Below are 24,557 nucleotides of genomic sequence, written 5' to 3' on the forward strand. Positions count from 1 at the left end.
GTTAAACTTTCTGAGTTGCCTAAGTCAAAAGAAAATTTCAATTTTTGAAAGATTCATAATCAAATGCAGTAAAAAGGTAAATTTTATGATTTTTTTATAGCTTGTGAAGGAAATGTTTCTTCACAGTGTTAAGCCTGAAGTTTTAAATTTCAAAAGCGCAAATTTTAAAAGAGTACTTAAAGTTTGTGTTTTTTTTCACAAAAATTGTGTGGCTCAATTTTTTTCTCAAAAAAGTAGTGTCACACAATTTTTGCAACTACACACTTTAAGTTTGTAAACATAAAAATGTTAAAAACCAGCCAAAAAAATGTTTACAATTTAAATTTATTTTCACTCTTTTAGATTTTGCATCTAGTATCAGACTCATTTTTTGCCTTAGGATCAAAGGTTGAACCACAAAATGGCAGGTATAGTTTTTTTGTTTATTTTTTTCTCTTTTTTTAAGTAAATATGATTTATAACCCAGAGTAATTTTTTTAAATAGGCTTGAAGCAGTAATTAAAAATGTTTTGTTCATCTTTAAGTTATATTATAAGATTGTAAAATGGGGATCCTAAAGAAGTCTAAGTAATACTTGCTATAAAGTTGGTATTGTTACTTTTTGAGCTTGTAAATGATTTCTTTTAAATTTGCAGAAACTAGACTCCAACCTGGTCGCAAAAAGCAAAAACTCTGGTGGAATAACTTTGAAGATGTTGAACCGACTTCAAAAAATGTTTCACAAGTCAAATGCAAGTTATGTCCAGATGTCGTCTCTAACAGAATCGCTAGACCAAATGCTTCTGCAACTGGCATGAAGTCACACCTCAAGCGCAAACACAAAACTGTGTATGATGAAGTTTTGCGGCAGGAGGAAGAAATAAAGTCTCAACAAACCACTTCTGGAGAAGAACTTGAGTTTTTGGCATCAATAGGAGGTAATCATTTTTTAATACTTAATGATTCTGAAAACTTGCAAAACTGCTTTTAGGAGTTGAAGCTCTTGTGATAACAGCAATTAAAAATATATCTAGGAACTGGAGCTGGTAGTTACTTTCAACTGCGCGGGAAATTCAGAAAGCCAACACATTTTCTAAAGCTGAAGTCGCAAGATCCTATGCAATTAAGATTTGACTATGAAGTGTGTCTAGGCCTTGCAAACTCAAATGTTTCATTTCACTTTATGGAACTTCCATCGATTCAACAAATGTTTCAAGCAATTTGTCCACAGGTATATTAGGGTTCTATTCCAATATTTATGCTAACATCAACTACCCGAGTAAAGTAAGCTTCAAATGCCAGGTGTTATTATGATTCAAAGTATTTTAAATTCTTTTTAGTACATACTTCGTTCAGCAAGGACCTACGCTCAGAATAAACTTCCCATTGTATATGAGGCTGCCAAAAAAGCTGTGAAAGACATCGTCTTTTCCGAGATCAAAATGGTTATGCGCATTGGTTTCACCACTGATGGATGGTCCTCTCCAGCATGTGACAAGTATAATTCAATCACAGTCCATTACATCAACAACAACTACCAAATACGGAAATTTTTGTGGTGTTGTGAGCCAACTGATGTTCCACAGACTGCTGAAAACTTACAAAAAATCTTCTCGGAGTAAGTACTTGATGGTTACATCAGTAAAAAATATTTTATTTTATTTTTTGATTTCTTTCAAGTAAATTATAATTAACTAAAAAATTGGGAGACTTTACTGTATTAGTAATTTTTCTGTCAAGTTCCAATTAAAAAAAGTTGTTTGGCAACTTTTGATATTGATCATTTTATGGAAACTATAGTTATTGTAGTATATATAGACTTTGGTATTCACAATACAGTGGCATAGCGAGGGTCATTAGCGCCCGTGGCCAAAAAAGGGCCTTTTTATAACAAAAAATAATTTTTTTTCAGAAAAAAGCTTTTTATAAAAAGACGAGCATTTTTTTTGGCGCCTCTTTAATTGTTTGCGCTCTGAGTTAAAAGGCCCTTTACCCCCGTTCCGCTATGCTACTGCACCAATGTGCCTCTAACATTTTTGTGTTTAATTATTTTTACAATGTTATAATTTTATTCTTCTAGTTTAACTCAGGATTTACAAAGTCAATTGCCCAATGGTTGTGAAATTTTTCTCACTCATGATGCTGCTGCCGCCAATGTGAAGGCTTTTTCAAAAAACTCATCATCAGTCTCATCAGTTTCCTGTGTCAACCATCGGTTAAATCTGGTCTGCTTGGCTGGACTTAAAGCCAGTCCTTGGTTCGAAAAAGCAAAAGCGTTTTCCTCTTTGCTTCGAAACTCACCCAAGATTGCAGGCCAAATGGAGGCCACTGCAGCGCACTTGAAACAAAAAAATTTGTTTAAAGGACCACTCCATAAAATTCAAAGCTTTGTTAAGACACGCTGGAATAGTATGTTTTTTTGCTTGAAGTCAATTTTAGATGCAAAGCCTATTCTTCTGTACATACAAAGAAAAGGAAAGAAAAATGAGTTCCCTGACAAGCAGAATATATGGTGGAGAGAAATTCCTGATGAATCCATTTTTGAAATCTGGCAGAAAGTTTTGCCCTTGATGAAAAAGCTTAATGACGCAATCAACACCTTGTCTGTTGAAGACAAGCCATCAATTCATGAAGTCATTCCCGAAGTGTTCAAATTGCACAAAATCTTTTCTGACAGCATGACAGAAGAAAACACAGAAGATGTGAAGAACTACTGTGCAGCTGTTTTGTCCAAGCTTGAAGAAAAGTTTAAGAACCATGGCTGCGATGAGAAAGCTTTTGCTGAAGCCAACTTTTTAGATCCACGTTACCGTGGTGTGGCTCTACGTCGATTCTCCCCGGCATTATTCGAAAAGGTCAAACGAGAAATTATCAATGAACATTCTTCCTACGAAGAATGGACCTCTGCAACACGCCCAGAGGTTTTTGAGGAGTTTTCCCGTGAAAACGATCCCCTTTATGAAGCCTGCAGAGATGAAGAAAAAGCAACAGACCCAATGGTTGGAGCTTAAGAGAAACCTCTTATTTTAATGGAGTGGGAAGCTTTTTCAAAAGTCAAAGTGCCAAAAGATACTGATGTCCTTTGCTGGTGGAAACAAAATGAATTTCGATTTCCTTTTTTGTCTACAGCTGCTCGTGCTGTGCTCTCCGTCCTAGCATCTTCTGCAGCATCAGAACGAGTTTTCTCAGAGGCAGGAAATATTGTAACTCCACTACGAAGTCGTTTGGACCCAACTAATGTGGCTCGTCTGGTGTATATACATCACAACAGCAGCAAAGTCATTATTCAGTGGGATTTACAACTTGAATCAGGTAAATGCAGTTTGTTAGAGGGTTTGTTGGTTGCTGTAACAAATTTATCTTTTTAATTCTTTCAATTTGATTTTTGATTTTACTTTAATTTGAAAAATTTAAATTAAAAAAATTTAATTAAAAATTTTTAAAAAAATTATAAAACCGTCAAAATGCAAATTTTTAATTTAACTGACTAAAACTGTTATGAAATATCCTATCATATTTTGATACAAAGTATTAAGAAGCGTAAAAATGCTGAAATAATGTTATTCAGGTCAACTTGAAGGTCTATCTAAGTCTGATCAGCATCAAAGCCAGCTCAGGAGATTTAGACTCTTCAATGAACAGCTCCATGTCTGCTGCCTCCTCGAGCAGAACCTCAACTTCAGTTAAGCGCAATGCATCTCATAGCCAATTTGAAGAAATTGATTCAGAAGATGATGAAGATCAACTTAATCAGGTCTCCAGTGGTTCAAGTCAGAGTTTTGATGATAATGATGATTACACATCACCCTGAATTCAAACAAAGGTAACTTTACGGTGCAGGTATTTATTCGTTGGAAATATTTAAACATCTAATAGTCTTATTCTTATACCAAAATCTTATAAACACAACTCATTCCAGTATAACTTTTAGCAATTAAAATCTTTCTAAGAAAAAGTATGAGATATTTGGAAAAATAATGAATATGAAGATATTGTTAAAAATAGTATGGTTAACATTCTGTTTTATTTTTAGGCCTTAAACGCATCAAGAAAAATCTCCTTTTGGCTCTTCGTTTCGTCATCATTAATTTTTTATGTTGGTTCTTCAACATTTCAAGAGATTAACATTTATATTTAAGAAGAATTATTATGTTTAACTGTTTGTGTTACTAAAGTTAATTTTCGTATATATTTTAAGTTCCTTTGCAGTACTAAAATCAAGAGGAAAAAATAAAAGGGCTGAATAAAATAATATATGAATGGTATTTTTCATAATAGTAAGGCTATCATCAGACAGGCAATATTTTGCGGCCATTTAGAGCATAGAAATACATAACAAGATAGGTGATGCGAAATCTAAATATGTAAAAAATAAAATTTGCAATGTTGCAAATCCGTAAATAAAAAAAAAATAGCAAAAATAATAGTAAGTTCGTCAGAGATGAATATAAATACGTTAAAATACGTCAGCTTTTCTGCTATAATGTAAAGTAATACACTACAATAGTTATTGTAATTGTTTTTATCAAAACAATACAATAGTTATTGTAATTGTTTTCATCAAAACAATACAATAGTTATTGTAATTTTATTTCATTAAGACAATACAATACAATAGTTCTCGAATTTTGTTGTATTGTTAGAAAAAAAAACAATACAATACTTATTGTAATTGTTTTTCATCACAGCAATACAATACCAAAATAAATTTTTTTTATTGTTTCTGTAATATTACAATACAATATTATTGTATTGTAATGTGTAATTGTATTTAATTTTTACAATTACAATTACAATAGTCCTAACCCTAGTTGTTACACTATTAGAAAGATGTTTTTATCTGCTAAAAATTGCTTAAAAAAAAAAAACGTTTTTAGATTTGTTTGAGAAAATATTCCCTAAAGTTTACCGAGCTGCTCAATCGCTGCCCCAGCGGGGTAAGTTGAGCAGCTGCGTGGGGTAAGCTAAAAATAAAGTAAGTTAAAATTTTTATTTCTTAACTTTTGACTTAAATATTTTATTGAATAAGTAATATTCAAGTAAAAATATTTTTAAAAGAAGCAAAAATTTAATAGTTTTAAATAGCATTAACATATTTTTTAAAAAACCGGATTTTAGATATTTAAAAAAAAGGGTTTCAGATGTTTTTAAGTGTTAATATACTATTCAATAATGATTAATTTAAATGTGTTTATGGACCTTAAAATGTTTACCCAACGAAATTTGTTTCTCCGTATCCGATAATGCCGTTTTATGTATTTTTTTTCAAACCTGCTCAACTTACCCCGAGAAAGTTAGGTTATAAAAAGATCTATAATACTTAGAGAAAAATCGCTAAGTATAACCGAAAATCAAGTAAATGGGTAAAATATTAACATTTAAGCGATGACAGATAAACGTTTTTTTTTAAAAATCTAAAAGAAAAATAGTAAAAAATTTTTTTTTACTTTTTGGTCCAAAATTGAAAAAGGTGCCTGTGTATCTCACTTGACCACCGTCCAACAACTTTTTGCTGAATTAGCCCCGCCTTACCTTAGTTGCTGGTCAGAATGATTTTTAATAATTGATGATGTCCACAAATGTCCACTTTTTCTACTTTTGAGAAAAATGAGATTTTGTGTTCGAATACTTCAGTAGTCTTTAATGTTAAAAATTAATGTTAAAAAAAAGAGTTAAGAACTCGATATTGATACAGATAAAGATTTTTTTTCGTTTGTACATGCGAAAAAAATACCAGTTATAATAACCAGTACGAAAGGACGAAAAAAATACCAGTAATAATAACCAGTACGAAAGGACGAAAAAAATACCAGTAATAATAACCAGTACGAAAGGACGAAAAAAATACCAGTAATAAAAACCAGTACGAAAGGACGAAAAAATACCAGTAATAAAAACCAGTACGAAAGGACGAAAAAAATACCAGTAATAAAAACCAGTACGAAAGGACGAAAAAAATACCAGTAATAAAAACCAGTACGAAAGGACGAAAAAAATACCAGTAATAAAAACCAGTACGAAAGGACGAAAGGAATGCTTATGTGAAAATTTCTGAAGTGGGATATCAGCATATGTTCACCTATATCTACATTGATAGAATATTGACATATGACAAGTTCACATTAATCAAAAAATTCCATTAAACTTTTTCAAAATTGAAAGGAATTTTGTGATCAATGTGAAAATCCATCTTTTTTGGAAAATGACATTTAAAAACATGTTTTTTAATATCATTTTCCAAAAAAGATGAGCTGCAACCTGCTTCTTCATCTGTCATCATCAACTATCTGCTGTCTTTCTTGCATAATTCGAGAGCATTTTAGTCTCTTGTAATGTTTTAAATCCCTTACTCCAGTACGCCACTTATTTGAAAATAGTTAAAATGGATGACAATTAGCCGCATCCAAATTGTTTGAATAACAAAACCTTAAGTATTAAACAGGACTGTGCTTGTAATGTGGGAATACACTTGAAAAATCCGTAGGGACTTTTGGTTAATGATAATTATGATTTTGTTAACCTGTTTTTATCGCCTGAATCCCAGCAAGCACACAACGTTGAAACAACGTTGAAACAACGTTGAAATAACGTTGATCGACGTTGATCAACGTTGATCAACGTTATTTCAACGTTGTTTCAACGTTTTTGTGCTTGCTGGGATCTTTTTTTTTTTCATTACATATTTGCCATTAATTTTTCAAATGTCTGTTGTTGTATTATTTTTGATTTTATTCTTGATCAAAAACGTTTTTTATTGAAGGGAGTAGCGCAATTGCTTAAGTTGTTTTTTTTTGTTTGAGGGAGATGCAGAACAGCTAAAACGTTATTTTAGGGAGATATGAAACCTCTGAAATTTTGTTTGTGGAAGGTACAAAACTGTTGAAACTTTATTTTATGGAGATACCGAACTCCTAAAATTTTTTGTTCAGAAAAGAAAAAAAAAAAACAAAGCCATAATTTTTCAAAAAAATGAAAAAAAATTTTATTTTGGTTTTCAGAATAGTTCAATAATCTTAATAGTTTTTTACAACTTTTGTCACATTTTGTCTAATTGTTTTATTTTTTTTGTCTGCTCTTTCACTTTCGTGCTGTGTTCATGCAACCGGTGTTTAAAACGTCAATCAGCGTTGAGATAAAACAGACGCTAACCCTCTTTTACATCATCATCCAGATGATTGAGCTCAAGGTTAAAATATTTTTAGATTCAACATGTGAAAAGAAAAACACATCAGAAACACAAGTTTACCAGCCGATGAAGTTCATCAACTTCTTTAAACCTATGAATAAAAGAGAGCTTGAAAAACACATTTCGAACAAAGTGAATTCTCTCTTCAATAATTCCCATATCATCAATTTTGATAACATCCAAAACAATGTCTCAAATACCCAAAACAACATCTTAAAAACAGCTTAGTTATTTAGATGGTTTTCAATTACACACACGTTAACACACTTTCTCAAAAACAAAACACGTTTATACAAGTTAACAAATGAACTTTACCTATGAATGTCTCGAAATTATTCTCCGAAAAAACCAACTGTTTTTCCAGCATTTTAACGGAACTCTTTGCTTGAACGTAAAGATCTCTAATTTGAAAGTTGATATTCGCGGTACATTCTGAAAAGCTATCAAACATCAAGTCTATGCAGGGAGAGTCGTTTGTTGATTTGATCTCTTTCTTTAAATCTCGTCTGCAACTTTCAAAGGTGTTGTTTTTATCGACGATCAAGTTGACTATGGTGGACACAAATCTGATTGACTCTTTTAGTTTATCATTGAAGCAAGTTCCTTGCAAATAAAAAAAATAAGTTTAGAATTTGTTTAGAAATCACCTTTTCTTTTTAATATTCTTGGAATCACTTCCTGTTTTAAATATTCTGCCCCCTACCCTACCCTCCTTCCAAAAAAGTAAGCTTGACAACCAAAATAAATTTATCACCACTAAAGTTTTTTTCGATATCCTCTTTCGTAAGATTGAAATTAGGAAAAGTTGAAACACCCAAACCACACCGACAAACATAGCAAGCTAGAAGTACAAAAATTACAGTTAAGTATATTAGATATGAACTGAAACAAGGTTTTATTAAAAGTCATTTATTAGTTATCTTTTAAGTTGCCCGGGACAAATTGTTGGTTAAATTTCTTTTTGAATTTTTATATGCATTGGAGTTTCAATAGAAGTTCTATAGAATTCATTTTAAGGTTTAAATAGAATTTTGTGCACTTTTGAAGCATTACAAAGCTTTTTGCCCTTTTTAAACTTTTTTGCGAAGGTTGAATATCTTATTTGTTTATTTGTTAATTTAATATATCTAATTTAAAAGAATAAAAATAAAGTAATAATAAACTGTTAAGAAAATACAAAATTAAATGTAATTTATACCTAAAATTAATAATCAAATGTAATTCATCGCACTTTAAAACAAGCAATAATGTTGATGATTTAATTTTACAGAGTTGTCAAAACTGAGAGAAAGGGTGAGTTTTTTCCCCAAAATGACTTTCAGCAAAGTGATTTAGCCTTTTTGGATTTTTGATCAATAAGTAATTTTTTTTCCTGTTTGATGATTTTAAAGCAAATGCAATGGCTTTCAAAAATATAAGATCAGTTACTTTTCTTTGATTATTAAGTTGCTGCAAGAAAACTGCTTTTAAGGTGATAGATGGGATGTAAAAGATATAAGTTGCGTAAGGAAAGACTTCAATGGTCAGTAGATGATTTGTCTTAATCCTAAACCAAGATCTATTGCTAAAACATAAGCTTCAGAAAATATAAGGAAAGATTTTGTGTACCAAGTGTAAAAGGCGGTGGCGGCTCGATTAGTATATGAGGATAAATTTGTCATAATGGGGATAGGATTTCAAAATGTTTATACAAGGAAAATTAACCAGTGTAATTAAAATGAGACCTTGGAAAATTAAGCTTTTACCTACTTCTAGATTATTTTTGGAAGGCGTGAAAAAGTTGGATTTTGCGACAAGACGGCGCAACGGCACATACTGCCAACTCGGTGAAAGAGTGGCTTTAAAGGCAACAAATGACTCTTTCTACACTGGCCAGAACGATCACCAGATCTGAACTATATCACAAATATTTGATTATAGATGGGCAAGAAGTTATTAAGAGAGAATATGGAAAGCGAAGCGCAATCGAAAATTGCACTGAAAAAAATTTAGAATGAAATTCCAAGGGAATTATGTATGCATCTAATTGAATCTATTTAAAACGTATTTTAGCCTGCGTAAAAGCACGTGGTAATCAAGCAAAATACTGAATTAAAGCGTGAACTTAAGTTTTTGACACATTTTTTTACAATAGTTTTTAACCTGATTCTCTCTTTTGATTGATTTTGGCACCAAAATAATGTTTTTATTATTTAATTTTCTTTTTTTTTTTTTTTGGCTATACAATATATTCCAAATTAAAATTTAAAAATAATCTGCCTTTCTTTTTTATATTTTTAAAAAAAGTATGGAAATAATCGCTAAAAAATTTAAAGGAAATGATGTTTTTGAAAACCACTGTATGCATTATAAAATTATTATAAAACACTGTATGTTGTATGATTGATTGATTGTATGATTCTACCATGGTTTAGGCATAACTTAGGTGTTCTGTTTATTTTATCAGACTGCTTAATTTTAGTTTTTGCATAAATTCATTTTTTACCGAAAAAAAAAAATTACGTTTTAAAGGAGTTGAACTTGTTGGTTCTACTGTTGTAGGTCCTGCGGTTGTTGGTCCTGCGGTTGTTGGTCCTGCGGTTGTTGGTCCTGCAGTTGTTGGTCCTGCGGTTGTTGGTTCTACTGTTGTAGGTCCAGCGGTTGTTGGTTCTGCGGTTGTTGGTTCTACTGTTGTAGGTCCTGCGGTTGTTGGTTCTGCGGTTGTTGGTTCTACTGTTGTAGGTTCTGCGGTTGTTGGTTCTACTGTTGTAGGTTCTGCCGTTGTTGGTTCTGCGGTTGTTGGTTCTGCGGTTGTTGGTTCTGCGGTTGTTGGTTCTACTGTTGTAGGTTCTGCGGTTGTTGGTTCCACTGTTGTAGGTTCTGCGGTTGTTGGTTCCACTGTTGTAGGTTCTGCGGTTGTTGGTTCCACTGTTGTAGGTTCTGCGGTTGTTGGTTCTGCGGTTGTTGGTTCTACTGTTGTAGGTTCTGCGGTTGTTGGTTCTACTGTTGTTAGTTCTACTGTTGTTGTTTCTTCAGTTGTTGTTTCTACTGTTGTTGATTCTGTGGTTGTTGTTTCAGCGTTTCCACCTGAATTTAAAGTATATATATATATATATATATATATATATATATATATATATATATATATATATATATATATATATATATATATATATATTAATGTATGTATATATATATATGTTTAAAAACGCACAAGAGTATTTGTATTATTATACTATAATAATACATATTTTGTATATATATATATATATATATATATATATATATATATATATATATATATATATATATATGTAATAGTAGTAGTAGTAGTAGTAGTAGTAGTAGTAGTAGTAGTAGTAGTAGTAGTAGTAGTAGTAGTAGTAGTAGTAGTAGTAGTAGTAGTAGTAGTAGTAGTAGTAGTAGTAGTAGTAGTAGTAGTAGTAGTAGTAGTAGTAGTAGTAGTAGTAGTAGTAGTAGTAGTAGTAGTAGTAGTAGTAGTAGTAGTAGTAGTAGTAGTAGTAGTAGTAGTAGTAGTAGTAGTAGTAGTAGTAGTAGTAGTAGTAGTAGTAGTAGTAGTAGTAGTAGTAGTAGTAGTAGTAGTAGTAGTAGTAGTAGTAGTAGTAGTAGTAGTAGTAGTAGTAGTAGTAGTAGTAGTAGTAGTAGTAGTAGTAGTAGTAGTAGTAGTAGTAGTAGTAGTAGTAGTAGTAGTAGTAGTAGTAGTAGTAGTAGTAGTAGTAGTAGTAGTAGTAGTAGTAGTAGTAGTAGTAATAGTAGCAGTAGTAGTAGTACTGAGGGGCTAACAAAAGATGGCGCATCTAACAAAAAGTCAAAACTGAGAGAAAGGGTGAGTTTTTTTCCCCTTGCCCAAATGATTTTTAGCAAAGTTATTTAGCCTTTTTGGATTTTTGATCAATGAGTAATTTTTCTTAAGTAGTTGTTTTGACACCTGCGACAAAAAGTGATGAAAAGTGAACCCACCATGACGAATCGTAAGTTAAGCCCTGCCAATAGTGATCAACCGGAATTCGGTTCGGATCCGGTTTCCGGCCAAGTTTCCGGTCGGAACCGAATTTCCGGTTCCGGTTTCGGATATATTTAAGATTTCGGTTCCAGCCAGAGTTCCGTTTCAAAATAATACCGAAAAAACATATTATAAAGCTTTATTTAGCATAATACCGTTATTTTCATTTTGAAAAAATGATTGAAAAATTTTTTAAATTAGTAGTTAAGCTTGAGAATTAATGTAAATAAAATTTGGCTTTTATTGAAAACTAATTAAATTTCTTGTTTAAAATAATTTTAAATTAATATTCATATCTTGTAATATTTTTATCGCTATAATTTGAGCTGAACTATCACCATTCCGCTTCTTCTAGCTCATTTTCTTAAACATGTTGTCATGATTCAAATGGACAATTTTGAACCTCCTAAAGATAAACAGCTCAAAGTCTGACTATAATGAAAAAAAATTCCATCTTTTTCGCACATTGCAAAAATTATTGCGCAAGCTCGAACAGGGGAAAATGATTAATGTGCATTTTGGCAATCCAAAAAATCATTTAAGTGTTAAATGATTTTTCTGAATTGTCTAATTGCTTCTCGATGCCTTAGGTTAAAAAACTTTTTAAAAAAAAAATGTAAAATTTTAATTATTTTTACTACATTAATTTTTGTTTAAATTAGAACTACTTTTTTAAAAATATATTACTTATTTTCGGTTCCGGTTTCTGTTCCTGTTTCGGTCTGGATTTATTTTCGGTTCCGGTTCTGGTTAGGAATATTTAGGATCTTTTACCGGTGTGGTTTCGGTTCCGGCAAAACTTATGTTCCGGTCGATCACTACCTGCCAAGCATCAAATTCAATGGCAAAACCGGATACTCATGACAAGAAGCTTATGCTGTGAATCTTGTGAGATGAGCTAGAAGGGATTTACTATGAACAACTGCTCTCTATCGAAATTTTCACTGGGAACGTTACCAACAACAAAGCTTTTTGGAGTATTGAGGTCTATAGAGCATTGAAGCTTAAAAGACACAAATACTCCAAAAGACATGACGAAGTTATCATCTTACAAGCTTTTTTGTTTTATAGTCAAAAATAGGGTTTATTCTTGCCTTAAAAGATAAAAAGTTTTTTCAACACGGAATCAGTATGCTGCCTAAAAAATAGGAAAAAGTGATATTTAACGATGGACAATTCTTTGAATAAAATTTTGCGCTTTTGCTTAACACTAATTAACTTGATCCAACCAAACGTTTCAAACAAGGATTTTGCTAAACGCTTTGTAAAATTTAATCACAAGATTATAACAAGCATATTATGCTGGTGGCAAACAAAACAAATACTTTGTTGTAAAAACAAATTTGAATTTGAGTTTTTCAAACTACATAAAACACCTGACCAAGCAAAAAAAACTCTTTCACAGCTTTAGGTTTTTAACGTTAGACTGCTTAATTGTCCAAGTGAAAAGTGTTTAAGACGTTCTTGCATACTCTGATCAAAACAAAACAACTACATGTTTGATCAACACCAGAATTAAAACTAGTGCGTCACTTGCACAAAATCAGACATTAGACTAAAAAATGTCTTACTATTTTTAGTATAGTTTTTTTCCCTCTTTACTAACTTTTTATCACGATTTATGACTGCAAACAAATTCACTACAAACTGAGAATTTAATGTATATTTAATATAAACTTTTATGCATACACCGTCGTGCCTTACTGCATTCCGCAATCTGCATTTTAATTGTCAATCGAGAAAATTGGACGTCCGTTCAAATTTATTGCACCTTAATACCGTGTTTAAAAATCGATCAAAACTAAAACCGATATATGTTTTCAGCGCATTGCAAATATTTCGGGAGTTATTTTTAAAACTTTAAGACTAGATGTTCTTTAGGAAAAGTTTTTCCATTTAAAAGTATTTGATCCAAAAGACAGAATTTGTTAAAAAACAACAACAGATTTTTAGCGTTACATAACTATAAAAAAAAAAATAAAAAAAAAAATTAGTTTCGAATTATCTCCAATATTAATTAATTTGATGATTAAAGCTTTTATTTTATTTTATTTTTTTAGAATAAAGATTATGAGAAATTTTTTAAGAGATGATTATATAGAAATTGAGATCATTTGTTTGAAATCTTTTGTTTTAAAACATAGAAATTTAATTCTCTTAAAGTCTGTCGGATTCGTCGAAAATATTTGGTTTCGTCTAACCAGTCACATCAACTTCCATATAGTTATTAAAGATAGCAGAACTAGAACCAAGTTTTAAGCTTAATTTTATATAGCTAGACATTCTTAATATTTTAAGAAATAACGCTGATGATGATATAAAAATTGAGATAATTTACTTAACCACTTTAGTAAATGTATAACTAAAGATATAACTAATAATGCAAAATATCAACTAGTTTTGTAGCTACCTAGAGCACAATGATTCCATGTCCAGGGAACTACTCCATCTACAATATTGCTGTAAACTTCCAGTTTATGAATATTATAGAATTTTATATTTTTATGTTTAACAACAGAAGTATATACAGTTAAGGATAAATAACTCGAATGTAAATAAATAAAATGAACGTAAACACAATAAAGAAAAAAAATAATTTGTCACAGTTTTAAAGAATTTAGCAAAGCCAATTTATGGCGAAGCGCAAGAATAACTAAGTATTTAGTATCAGCATAACATGATTTACCAGCTAAATATAAGCTAACTTTTATTTGACAAAAAAAAAAAGTGTTATTATGTGCTTTTTATGACAAATGAAATGATATATGAATAATGAAAAACGAAAAGATGAACAACCTGGCCGCATTTTGCAAGATAATTATAAATTTGAATAACTTTTTAAAAGTTTTTGCTTCATCAAATGAATTATAAAAAAGCCTATTAGAAAATACAACTACTAAAAAAATAATGTATAGTGGAATATATATCATGGAGCTTATAGAGTAGTCGAGGCAAAAAATGGCGACAAATTGGAAAAGATACTAAAAAAATACACAAATTTATGGTGAATGAAGGACCAAGGAGATGAATGAAACCAGATCTTGACAACAAATTTTATTTAAGCTTTTATATATTTCGCTATGCTTTTTTTAGCCATTTTAAAATCATTCTTACAGGTCTATTTAATCATGGACAGTCTTTGTTTACGAAAAAGTTCCCAAATTTACAAATATTCATCTTGGAAAAACGATAAAATCTGTTCGTGCCGAAAACTAATTTCCTTTACCTTGGTGTAATTTGATTAGTAATTTGTCAACGCGTGAAGTAGTTACTTTATCCTGAACAATTTTATTAAACAAATGCTTTTAAAGTTTAAACTAATGCCACAAGATCAGAGTTTCTGTTTTAAATCTGTCGGCAGCCGTTTTAATAGATTTTTTATTGATGGCGGAAAATTTAGAGTAAGTCGGAAACTCGCTGATTTCTGCGGCCTCTTTGGTGTGAAACAATAAGTTGAACGTCCATCTTATACGTCCATAAATAAACTAATAAGTGTTTTACCGCAATTTTTTTTTTTACTGTTGGTGCGGTAACGCCAGTGCTTTATCAATTCGCTTGTATGGAAACTTATTAGCAAATAAAATTATCAACAAATATATCTTTGATTTGCACAATTTAAAATAATATTTAAAATAAAATTTAATTTTACCTTGTTTCAGAGCAAAAGCTAAAATAAATAACCAAAATACTGGTTTCCCCATGGTGCCTAATATACTTTAGTAGTACGGATGATACTTATATATCGATTGATATTTATTTACTTTGATATGTTATCGGCGATACTTATATATCGATTATCGTCTCTTAATCTCTTTTCTAAAGTAAAACCATTAGAATTCAGATTTTTATATGCTTTTATCTTCTATCAACGCTGATTCAGCGCTGAATCAGTGTCAGTAAAATTTTCGGTTTTGTAAGTTAAAGTTCATTCCAGCTCAATTAAAATAAAAGCATTAATTCGACCTCAGCTTTATTTTACATATGCAATAATACTTTCTTTCCTATTCATTATACCATAAAAAGAAGACGGTGGTATGAACGCAAAATAAAACTTTTCTTTCCATAAAATTTATCTTACTTTTTACTTTTACTATGGTCATTTTTTTACTTATTTATAATGTCATTTTTACTGCATTCTTTTAGAAACTTTAGAACTCAACAAAGATTTTTAGGACAAATAGTATTTATGACAACTTAATACTGCATTAATATTCAACTAACAATTTTACGTTTGGATTTATAGTTTTGGTTTTGCTTTCCCTATATCCAGCAACGATTGGTTTCGATTTTCAGCGTAAATGTTTTTAGCGTTGAAAACCTTAATTCGCCAATTTTCTTTTTTTTAAATGCCGTATTAAAATATCAAAAGTTTTTTTCAAAAAGTGCTGACATGTCATTCCAATAAAAAGTGTAACTCTCTTTTCGATTTGTAGATAACCTCAAACCAATTACCTAAGTTGTCTTTTCCGATGGGTTCAGCGAGCTCCATATCCGAAATAAATAAATAAACACGGTCAAACGAAAAATTCAAATAGCTAAACACTCACAGTGTATATTAGCTGATAATTAGTTCGGGATTTCTTCGTATTCATCGTGTACCTAAGTACTTTACATATTGAACAAACTAGATTTAGAGCTTTGAAACCAAATGCCCAGTGCTTCTTTGGTAATCGCTCTCATCTTTAGGTTTAATTTTATAAGGAGGGATATTGAGCATTTCTAACTACTCAAAGTGCATTTATATCTACAATAATTACAGCATAGTTTTAAAAATACTTTTTACAATGTAATAATAACTTAAGCTTTTTGCTTAAGGAGATGATTATTCAGAGTTCGATGGCAAAATACCGAATCTCGATCACAGAATTTCACGATTTACCTCCGGGAAATCCCGGGGTTAAATAAAAAAACAGAAGCAATAATTGGCGGTGAAGCATGCGAAGCAATCATTCAAAGGTGAAGAACAAACTTTTAAGTACTCATCAAACACTGAAAAATGATTAATTTATTGATAATATAATTAAAAATATGATATAAATATAATAATATAAATTATTATCAATAAATTTATAGTTTTTCGTTTTTTAGTTAACTAAAATATTTCATTTACTAATGAACCAACCCACCCAACATAAGACGTCTTTAAGACGTTCTAACTTATCTTTCACTCGTCTAGACACCTGCAACTAGTTAAAGACGTGTTTAAGACGTCTTCAGACAACCAGTTTAAGACGTCCTTAGGACATTTTAACAAGACATCTGTATATCTCTTTTAGTAATGTGTATATATATACACATTACTATATATTGTATATATATATATATATATATATATATACAAAATATATAATGCATTATTATAGTGTAATAATACAAATACTCTTGTGCGTTTGAGAGTGCTCAATACTAATGAATAATAGAGCAATATTTATTTATTTATTTATTTAAAATGAATAAAAACACCTTTATATGGAACTCTGAGTTTCATGCCTTTCGGCAATCATCAGCCATAGTGTATATCGTTACTTAAAAACCGTTTAAAAATTACAAATTAAAATTACGGTAGAACGAGTTCTGACGTTACTAAACGGAAACAAAAAGACGTTAAAGGTTTTAGTCCCTGGTGTCAAATAAGGATAGCAAAAATTTCTTTGCATGTCGGCACTTTGATATTATTTCATATCTTTTGTTAAGTAAGTTTTCTCCTTTATATGATAATATATGAAATTTTTCGCGGAGACAAAGATTACAAACTTTTGCTGCTTGATTGTAGGGCTTGCATTGTGCTATAATCTTCCATGTAATCACCGGTTTCAGATTTTTAGATTTTAGCATCCATATTTCTTTGGAAAGTTCGGTGTCATTTTTATATTTAGGCGCGTTGAAAGATTTAAGATGGTTGCCATATCTAAGTTTAAATGTAGTTTCACTTATACCGAAATAAACTTTCTCTTTGAATTGAGGATCTCCAGAATTTACAGTGGCTTGGTATACGACATTGCTAGAAAGGCATTGGTTATTTAACGGACAATTTTTTTTGTCTATGCAGTTGCATTTTTTTGTTGTTTTATATTTATCGCTTTGAAGAATTTTGCTATTATGTGCATTTATTAAAGAATTGATATTAGGCATGCAACTATAGCTAACTTTAATAGAGTTTCTATTGAAAATTTTATGAAGCCTGTGTCCTACTGGAAAGTGTTGGTCAATTAAAGCTAAGAAGCGCTTTCCAATATTAGTTTCAACATTTTTGCTAAACGGGGGGTTATACCATATAATTTTACGTTTGCGATGTTTACTTTGATGTTTGTCTATTTGCGGTTGGTAGGTGAGTTTTGAATTGTATCCTGATTTACGTAAAGCCTCTTCATAAGTAAGAATAGAGTTATTGAACACAGTTTTATTTATTGCCATAGTTGATAATCTTGACTCAATAGTGCGAGGGATTTCTTTTATTATATTAGGTGGATGGTTTGAATCAGAATGAATATACAAAAGTTGGTTATTAGGTTTACAATATGGTTGATAAGAACCGTCGATCAGGTTCAATGTTACATCCAGATAATTGACAATTTTAATATTAGATTGAATAGAGATATTTAGGTTGTTACCTTTAAAAACATGCGTAAAATGCTTTTTAATTTTCTCCATTTGTTGGCCGCTTTTGTTTTCAAAAATAGCAAGTCCGTCATCACGATACAAGCCAAAATTATTTTTATCGTAATGTTGAGAAAGCTGAAACAATATAAAGATACCAACTAGTTCGCAAACTTCAGCTCCATCAAATGCACCCATTGTGTTGCACCCAGTTCGTTATAGATAGGTTTAAAAACATCAAAAATAAACCCCTTTGCAAATTTCTAATTTTCGATATAAATGATTTTTACCCATCTATTAGTGAAACCACACTTACCAATGCAATCAGTTTCGCCGAACAACATGTTGTTATAAATGATGACGATAAAAAACAAATATATCATGCAAGAAAATCTTTAATTTTTAAAAACGATGAAGCTTGAATAAAGAAAAGAGGCGGATTATTTGATGTCACAATGGGTGCATTTGATGGAGCTGAAGTTTGCGAACTAGTTGGTATCTTTATATTGTTTCAGCTTTCTCAACATTACGATAAAAATAATTTTGGCTTGTATCGTGATGACGGACTTGCTATTTTTGAAAACAAAAGCGGCCAACAAATGGAGAAAATTAAAAAGCATTTTACGCATGTTTTTAAAGGTAACAACCTAAATATCTCTATTCAATCTAATATTAAAATTGTCAATTATCTGGATGTAACATTGAACCTGATCGACGGTTCTTATCAACCATATTGTAAACCTAATAACCAACTTTTGTATATTCATTCTGATTCAAACCATCCACCTAATATAATAAAAGAAATCCCTCGCACTATTGAGTCAAGATTATCAACTATGGCAATAAATAAAACTGTGTTCAATAACTCTATTCTTACTTATGAAGAGGCTTTACGTAAATCAGGATACAATTCAAAACTCACCTACCAACCGCAAATAGACAAACATCAAAGTAAACATCGCAAACGTAAAATTATATGGTATAACCCCCCGTTTAGCAAAAATGTTGAAACTAATATTGGAAAGCGCTTCTTAGCTTTAATTGACCAACACTTTCCAGTAGGACACAGGCTTCATAAAATTTTCAATAGAAACTCTATTAAAGTTAGCTATAGTTGCATGCCTAATATCAATTCTTTAATAAATGCACATAATAGCAAAATTCTTCAAAGCGATAAATATAAAACAACAAAAAAATGCAACTGCATAGACAAAAAAAATTGTCCGTTAAATAACCAATGCCTTTCTAGCAATGTCGTATACCAAGCCACTGTAAATTCTGGAGATCCTCAATTCAAAGAGAAAGTTTATTTCGGTATAAGTGAAACTACATTTAAACTTAGATATGGCAACCATCTTAAATCTTTCAACGCGCCTAAATATAAAAATGACACCGAACTTTCCAAAGAAATATGGATGCTAAAATCTAAAAATCTGAAACCGGTGATTACATGGAAGATTATAGCACAATGCAAGCCCTACAATCAAGCAGCAAAAGTTTGTAATCTTTGTCTCCGCGAAAAATTTCATATATTATCATATAAAGGAGAAAACTTACTTAACAAAAGATATGAAATAATATCAAAGTGCCGACATGCAAAGAAATTTTTGCTATCCTTATTTGACACCAGGGACTAAAACCTTTAACGTCTTTTTGTTTCCGTTTAGTAACGTCAGAACTCGTTCTACCGTAATTTTAATTTGTAATTTTTAAACGGTTTTTAAGTAACGATATTAAGCTAGGGATTCTCGAAACGTTTCGGGAAAAATCAAATCGCGAAACGTCATAGATTGTTCGGGATCGAACTCACGACTTTCTAATAACGGGACATATGCCTCAGACCGCTCGACCATTGAAACAGTCTAATAAAATTTTAAAAAAATACATTATTTAAATTATACATAGTACATTTACTTTTTAAAAAATTAACAAAAAACTGATGAATATAAATACGTTAAGAGATGAATATAAATACGTTAAAATACGTTAGCTTTTCTACTTTAATGTAAAGTAATACACTACAATAGTTATTGTAATTTTATTTCATTAAAACAATACAATAGTTCTCGAATTTTATTGTATTGTTAGAAGAAAAACAATACAATACTTATTGTAATTGTTTTTCATCACAACAATACATTACTAAAGTAAAATTTTGTTATTGTTTCTGTAATGCTTGAGTCTTCTGCGGCTGAAAATTCAGCCACTTATAGACTAAAAATTGCTTCTGCGGCTGAAAATTAACGCTTGCTCAAAGTTACATCGAGATGACAAATAAATGATAACATCAAAAAAAAACTAAATTCTCAAAAGATTTTCCAATCGATAGGTCGCTCATTGTATTTTTTAAATTATCTTCAAATTCTCTTCAAATTCCTAAAAGATATCTCACAATGATATTTAAGTTAAGAAAATGAAGTAAATTAATATGAATACTTGCGCATGCGTTAATTTTCAGCCGCAGAAGCAATTTTTAGTCTATAAGTGGCTGAATTTTCAGCCGCAGAAGAATTAATCTTCTGTAATATTACGATACAATTTTATTGTATTGTAATGTGTAATTGTATTTAATTTTTACAATTGCAATTACAATAGTCCTAACCCTAGTCTTGATAAGTAATATAATAAAAGACTTTAAATTGATATTTTCAACCTTTAATTGTGTTTTTTAAAAAAAGAAAACAAAATTCAGCTGTCGCGCTCGTCAAATGTCCTAAAAATGCGTACTTCAACTGATTAACTGGTTAATCAAATTTTTTGCAAATCATTTCTGGAACTCGAAATAACTCGAAATATCCCGAAATATCCCGAAACACAAATAATTCTCGTAATGAGAAAATGAAAATTTGGGAAAAATGAGTTTCGGTTGTTACGAGAATCATTACGAGAAACTCGAAACCGTTCTCGTAATGATTCTCGTAACAACCGGGACCCGATCGAAATAAATTTCTCGAAAGTTTAAAAACTTTACTCTCGTAACTCAAAAACATTTCGAGAAGAGTTCCGTTACGAGTCTCGTTTCGTAACGTATCGAAACAAAAATAGTTTCGAGAATTCCATGCTTAAACGATATACACTATGGCTGATGATTGCCGAAAGGCATGAAACTCAGAGTTCCATATAAAGGTGTTTTTATTCATTTTAAATAAATAAATAAATATATATATACAATATTAATGTATAGTATTAGTATAATACTATACATAAATATTAAACACACACGCACACACGCACACACGCACACACACATACACACACACACAAACATACGCACACACATTTTTGAATGGCTTCCAAAAACAGAAATGAGATAGGGTTTGTTTCCATTATGGATGCAATGAGCAATTATAGAACCATCATTGGCCGTACCCCAACCATTTTGAATTAGGGTAACAGCGCAATTATAAGTAAAATCTTTTTTTATTGAACTGATTACTTCTTTATTTAGCTTTATCGAAAGTTCTGAAGATATCCGTTTTCTATTTGGTAACTCGTATCCAGGTCTATGGTTTTAAATCAGTTTGATAAATTCATGATTTTCTTCTATGTTGAATGTTATATTTTCTGAAAAGAAAAACCTTGCAACTTACAAATCCTGTTCATTGTTCATTATTTGATGTTATAGCAACAAATTTAGAAATGGATGTTTGTTGCTGCACCTTTGTTGGATTTAAATGAAAAATTGAAGAATAAGAAGTATCACTGATAAGGCTTAAACAATCTTAACCTTCTGACTGGTTAGACTTATTTGATACTGCATTTGTAGATGGTCTTGATTCTAAAACTGATATTTTGCAAAACACATTTGTGGAATAAATAACATTTCCTTTATTTTTTCTTAACTCTCTCTATTTTTTTAATTATGCTCCCTTTGCAATAATTTTATATTGCTCTATTTGGTTGATCACTTAATATGGTCACTTTATTCCACTCACTTGCCTCAATTTTTCCCCTTGAATGAAACCTTGGCAGGTTGAAGGACATATAATCTGTTACTTTAAATTTAACAGAAATTTTAAAATTATTTTTATAATTAAAACTTTAAAATTATTTTTATATTTTAAACTTAAAAGTTATTTTTATATTTGAAACTTAAAAATTATTTTTGTATTTGAAAAAAATGTCATCTAATTACGAACTAAGAAAATATGCTTGTAAAAAAGTGTTTAAATAACTTTTTAAATAACCATAAATTAATCCAACTTCCTTACTAAAGAATTATAGCAAACTAGAAGTTTTGTTTTACCTAAAACCGAAAAACTTAATGACCCAAAAACCCAGCAAAAATTAAGTTGGGTTGGGTTTCCTCAAAAAACCCAACCATAATTTATAACAATAGATAAAACAAGCATAATGAAACGCTAATTCTTTTGCTTGTTTTTATTTCAAGCCATAATTCATTTTAGTGCTTTTTATTATGCAGTCTCTTAAGATTATTTCCTCATCTTTATTAAATACTTGTGCGACAATATATTTAGTATCACAATTAGCTTGGTCTTAGATGATGAATTTTTATACTTCTTTATTCTGTAATGAAAGGTATTACTTTTTATAGTATGAGTTACAGCAACTTCGTTTGGCTTCATTAATCAGTTTGCAATTTTGAGAACAGCATTGTTAACATCTTCCTCTATGACTTCTATCACTCTCTCTTTTTTTGTATAATTTCGAACCACTTTTATTATAAAAAACTTTTATTATTAAAAATTTCGGGCTGTAGTAATCAAAAAACAAAATGCGAGAAAAAAAAAAACAACAATTCAAAAGGCGCCCCGTTCATTTTATTCAAAACCACCAAACTGCATTTTAGATAACAAACAATGAATTTTCGAAACAGAATTATCTCAGTTACTGACATTTTTTGCTTAATTTTAAATGTTGTGAACTATCTTATCTTATATATGCTATTAAATATATCAATAGTTAGAAACGTGGTCAGGAAACTCATACAACTTTATATCGAAATGTTTACTATTAATCCTAAAAAATAAACCAATCATATGTTTTGTCCAGTTTATGCCAAATGCCAGGAAAAACAGATGATAGCTGCCAGGGTAAATATTATTTTCACGAAATATTTAGTTTTATTAAGCTTATATACAAAAACGTTTCAAATATGCATTTTTTCAAAACTGCCCCCTCTCCCCCATGTATTACTTTATTTATAGAACTATACTGAAATGATTGATCTGAAAACAAACAGAACAAAACAAATACGTAGCGGATCGGACAAGGAGAGATTGAACATGTACGATCGGGCAAGGATTCGTATTCCCACTAGATATGACAAACATGCAAATGGCAAACATAAGATAATTTATGACAAATAAATCAAATTATTACATATCGAAGAAAAAGAACAATAAAACAGAAAATGAAATTAATTGATTTTGAAAATTTGTCAGTTATTTTTATCTTCTTCATAAAGATGTAACGAAATTTGTGAAACTTCTGGAATAAATTAATAAATTATATATTAAATTATTCTGGAATAAATTAATAAATTATATTTTGTATTTTGTATTTTTTAATTATATATTAAATTATTCTGGAATAATTAATAAATTTCTGATTGCACAAACGGTCCTCAAGCATTCGTGAGGCAGGTTTATGATATGGAAAAGAAGGCAGAAAAAAGAAACATCAAAATAATGACAAGAACGACTCAGATATTGAACAACCTAAAGTGTTTACTTTAAGTTGTTCAATCGTCGAAAGTTTTTTAAATGTAAAAAGATTTGAAGTTTTTTTGTTCAGTGTCCTAATAGTAGATCATTAAATATAAAAGTTATAAACAGTTATAAAGTGTACAATTTTGTTAAACAGTAAATATGGAAACAAATTTATTTTGAAAATTTTTTAAGTACTCTATGGTTTGAAATTCTTCTTTGAATTTAAAAGTTCAGTTTATAATAAATTGAAAAGTTATTATTCAATTTTATTATACAATTGCCTGGTATTTGTTAAGAACTATTCGAGCGACCCCTAAAAACCAATCAAAATCAGTTTCATCTGGAACATTAGTTTTTACATCAAACCGATCAAAACAGCTGGGTACATTAAAAAAGAAATTTTAAACTTTGGATTAAGAATCTTAGGAAGCTTAAGAATCCCTAAGCAACAGTTTAAGTTGTTCTCTGTAACTCAATCAGGGAATCTACCTTTGTATAATTGTTCAATCGATCAACAACTAACCCAGAGCAAGTAATCTTATTCTTTGTTTTATTGAGACAGATGATGAGAAATCTAAAAGGAGTAATTTTTCTTTATCCAAGATATTCAGTCAAATTGTTATGAACAACTCCACTACATAACTCCGTGTTTTCCGCAAGCGTTTGTATGTATGTATGTATGTATGTATGTATGTATGTATGTATGTATGTATGTATGTATGTATGTATGTATGTATGTATGTATGTATGTATGTATGTATGTATGTATGTATGTATGTATGTATGTATGTATGTATGTATGTATGTATGTATGTATGTATGTATGTATGTATGTATGTATGTATGTATGTATGTATGTATGTATGTATGTATGTATGTATGTATGTATGTATGTATGTATGTATGTATGTATGTATGTATGTATGTATGTATGTATGTATGTATGTATGTATGTATGTATGTATGTATGTATGTATGTATGTATGTATGTATGTATGTATGTATGTATGTATGTATGTATGTATGTATGTATGTATGTATGTATGTATGTATGTATGTATGTATGTATGTATGTATGTATGTATGTATGTATGTATGTATGTATGTATGTATGTATGTA

The 24,557-nt window shown here is 30.2% G+C and overlaps 1 protein-coding gene across 1 annotated transcript; it reads right to left on the bottom strand.

Moving 5' to 3' along the window:
* Nucleotides 1–6,949: 6,949 nt before the first annotated feature.
* On the bottom strand, nt 6,950–14,999 carry LOC149881342 (uncharacterized). The gene is made up of 5 exons (XM_090069443.1): nt 14,818–14,999; nt 9,668–10,231; nt 7,920–8,006; nt 7,481–7,768; nt 6,950–7,256 (listed from the first exon to the last, which is right to left on the bottom strand). Exons 1-5 carry the CDS (start codon nt 14,867–14,869, stop codon nt 7,222–7,224), a joined length of 1,026 nt encoding a protein of 341 aa, XP_089925569.1. The 5' UTR covers nt 14,870–14,999; the 3' UTR covers nt 6,950–7,221.
* Nucleotides 15,000–24,557: the final 9,558 nt, after the last annotated feature.

Source organism: Hydra viridissima, unplaced genomic scaffold, assembly GCF_058129835.1.
Source record: "Hydra viridissima isolate aposymbiotic clone 2 unplaced genomic scaffold, HvirCarnegie_v1 scaffold_12, whole genome shotgun sequence".
Lineage (NCBI taxonomy): Eukaryota > Metazoa > Cnidaria > Hydrozoa > Anthoathecata > Hydridae > Hydra > Hydra viridissima.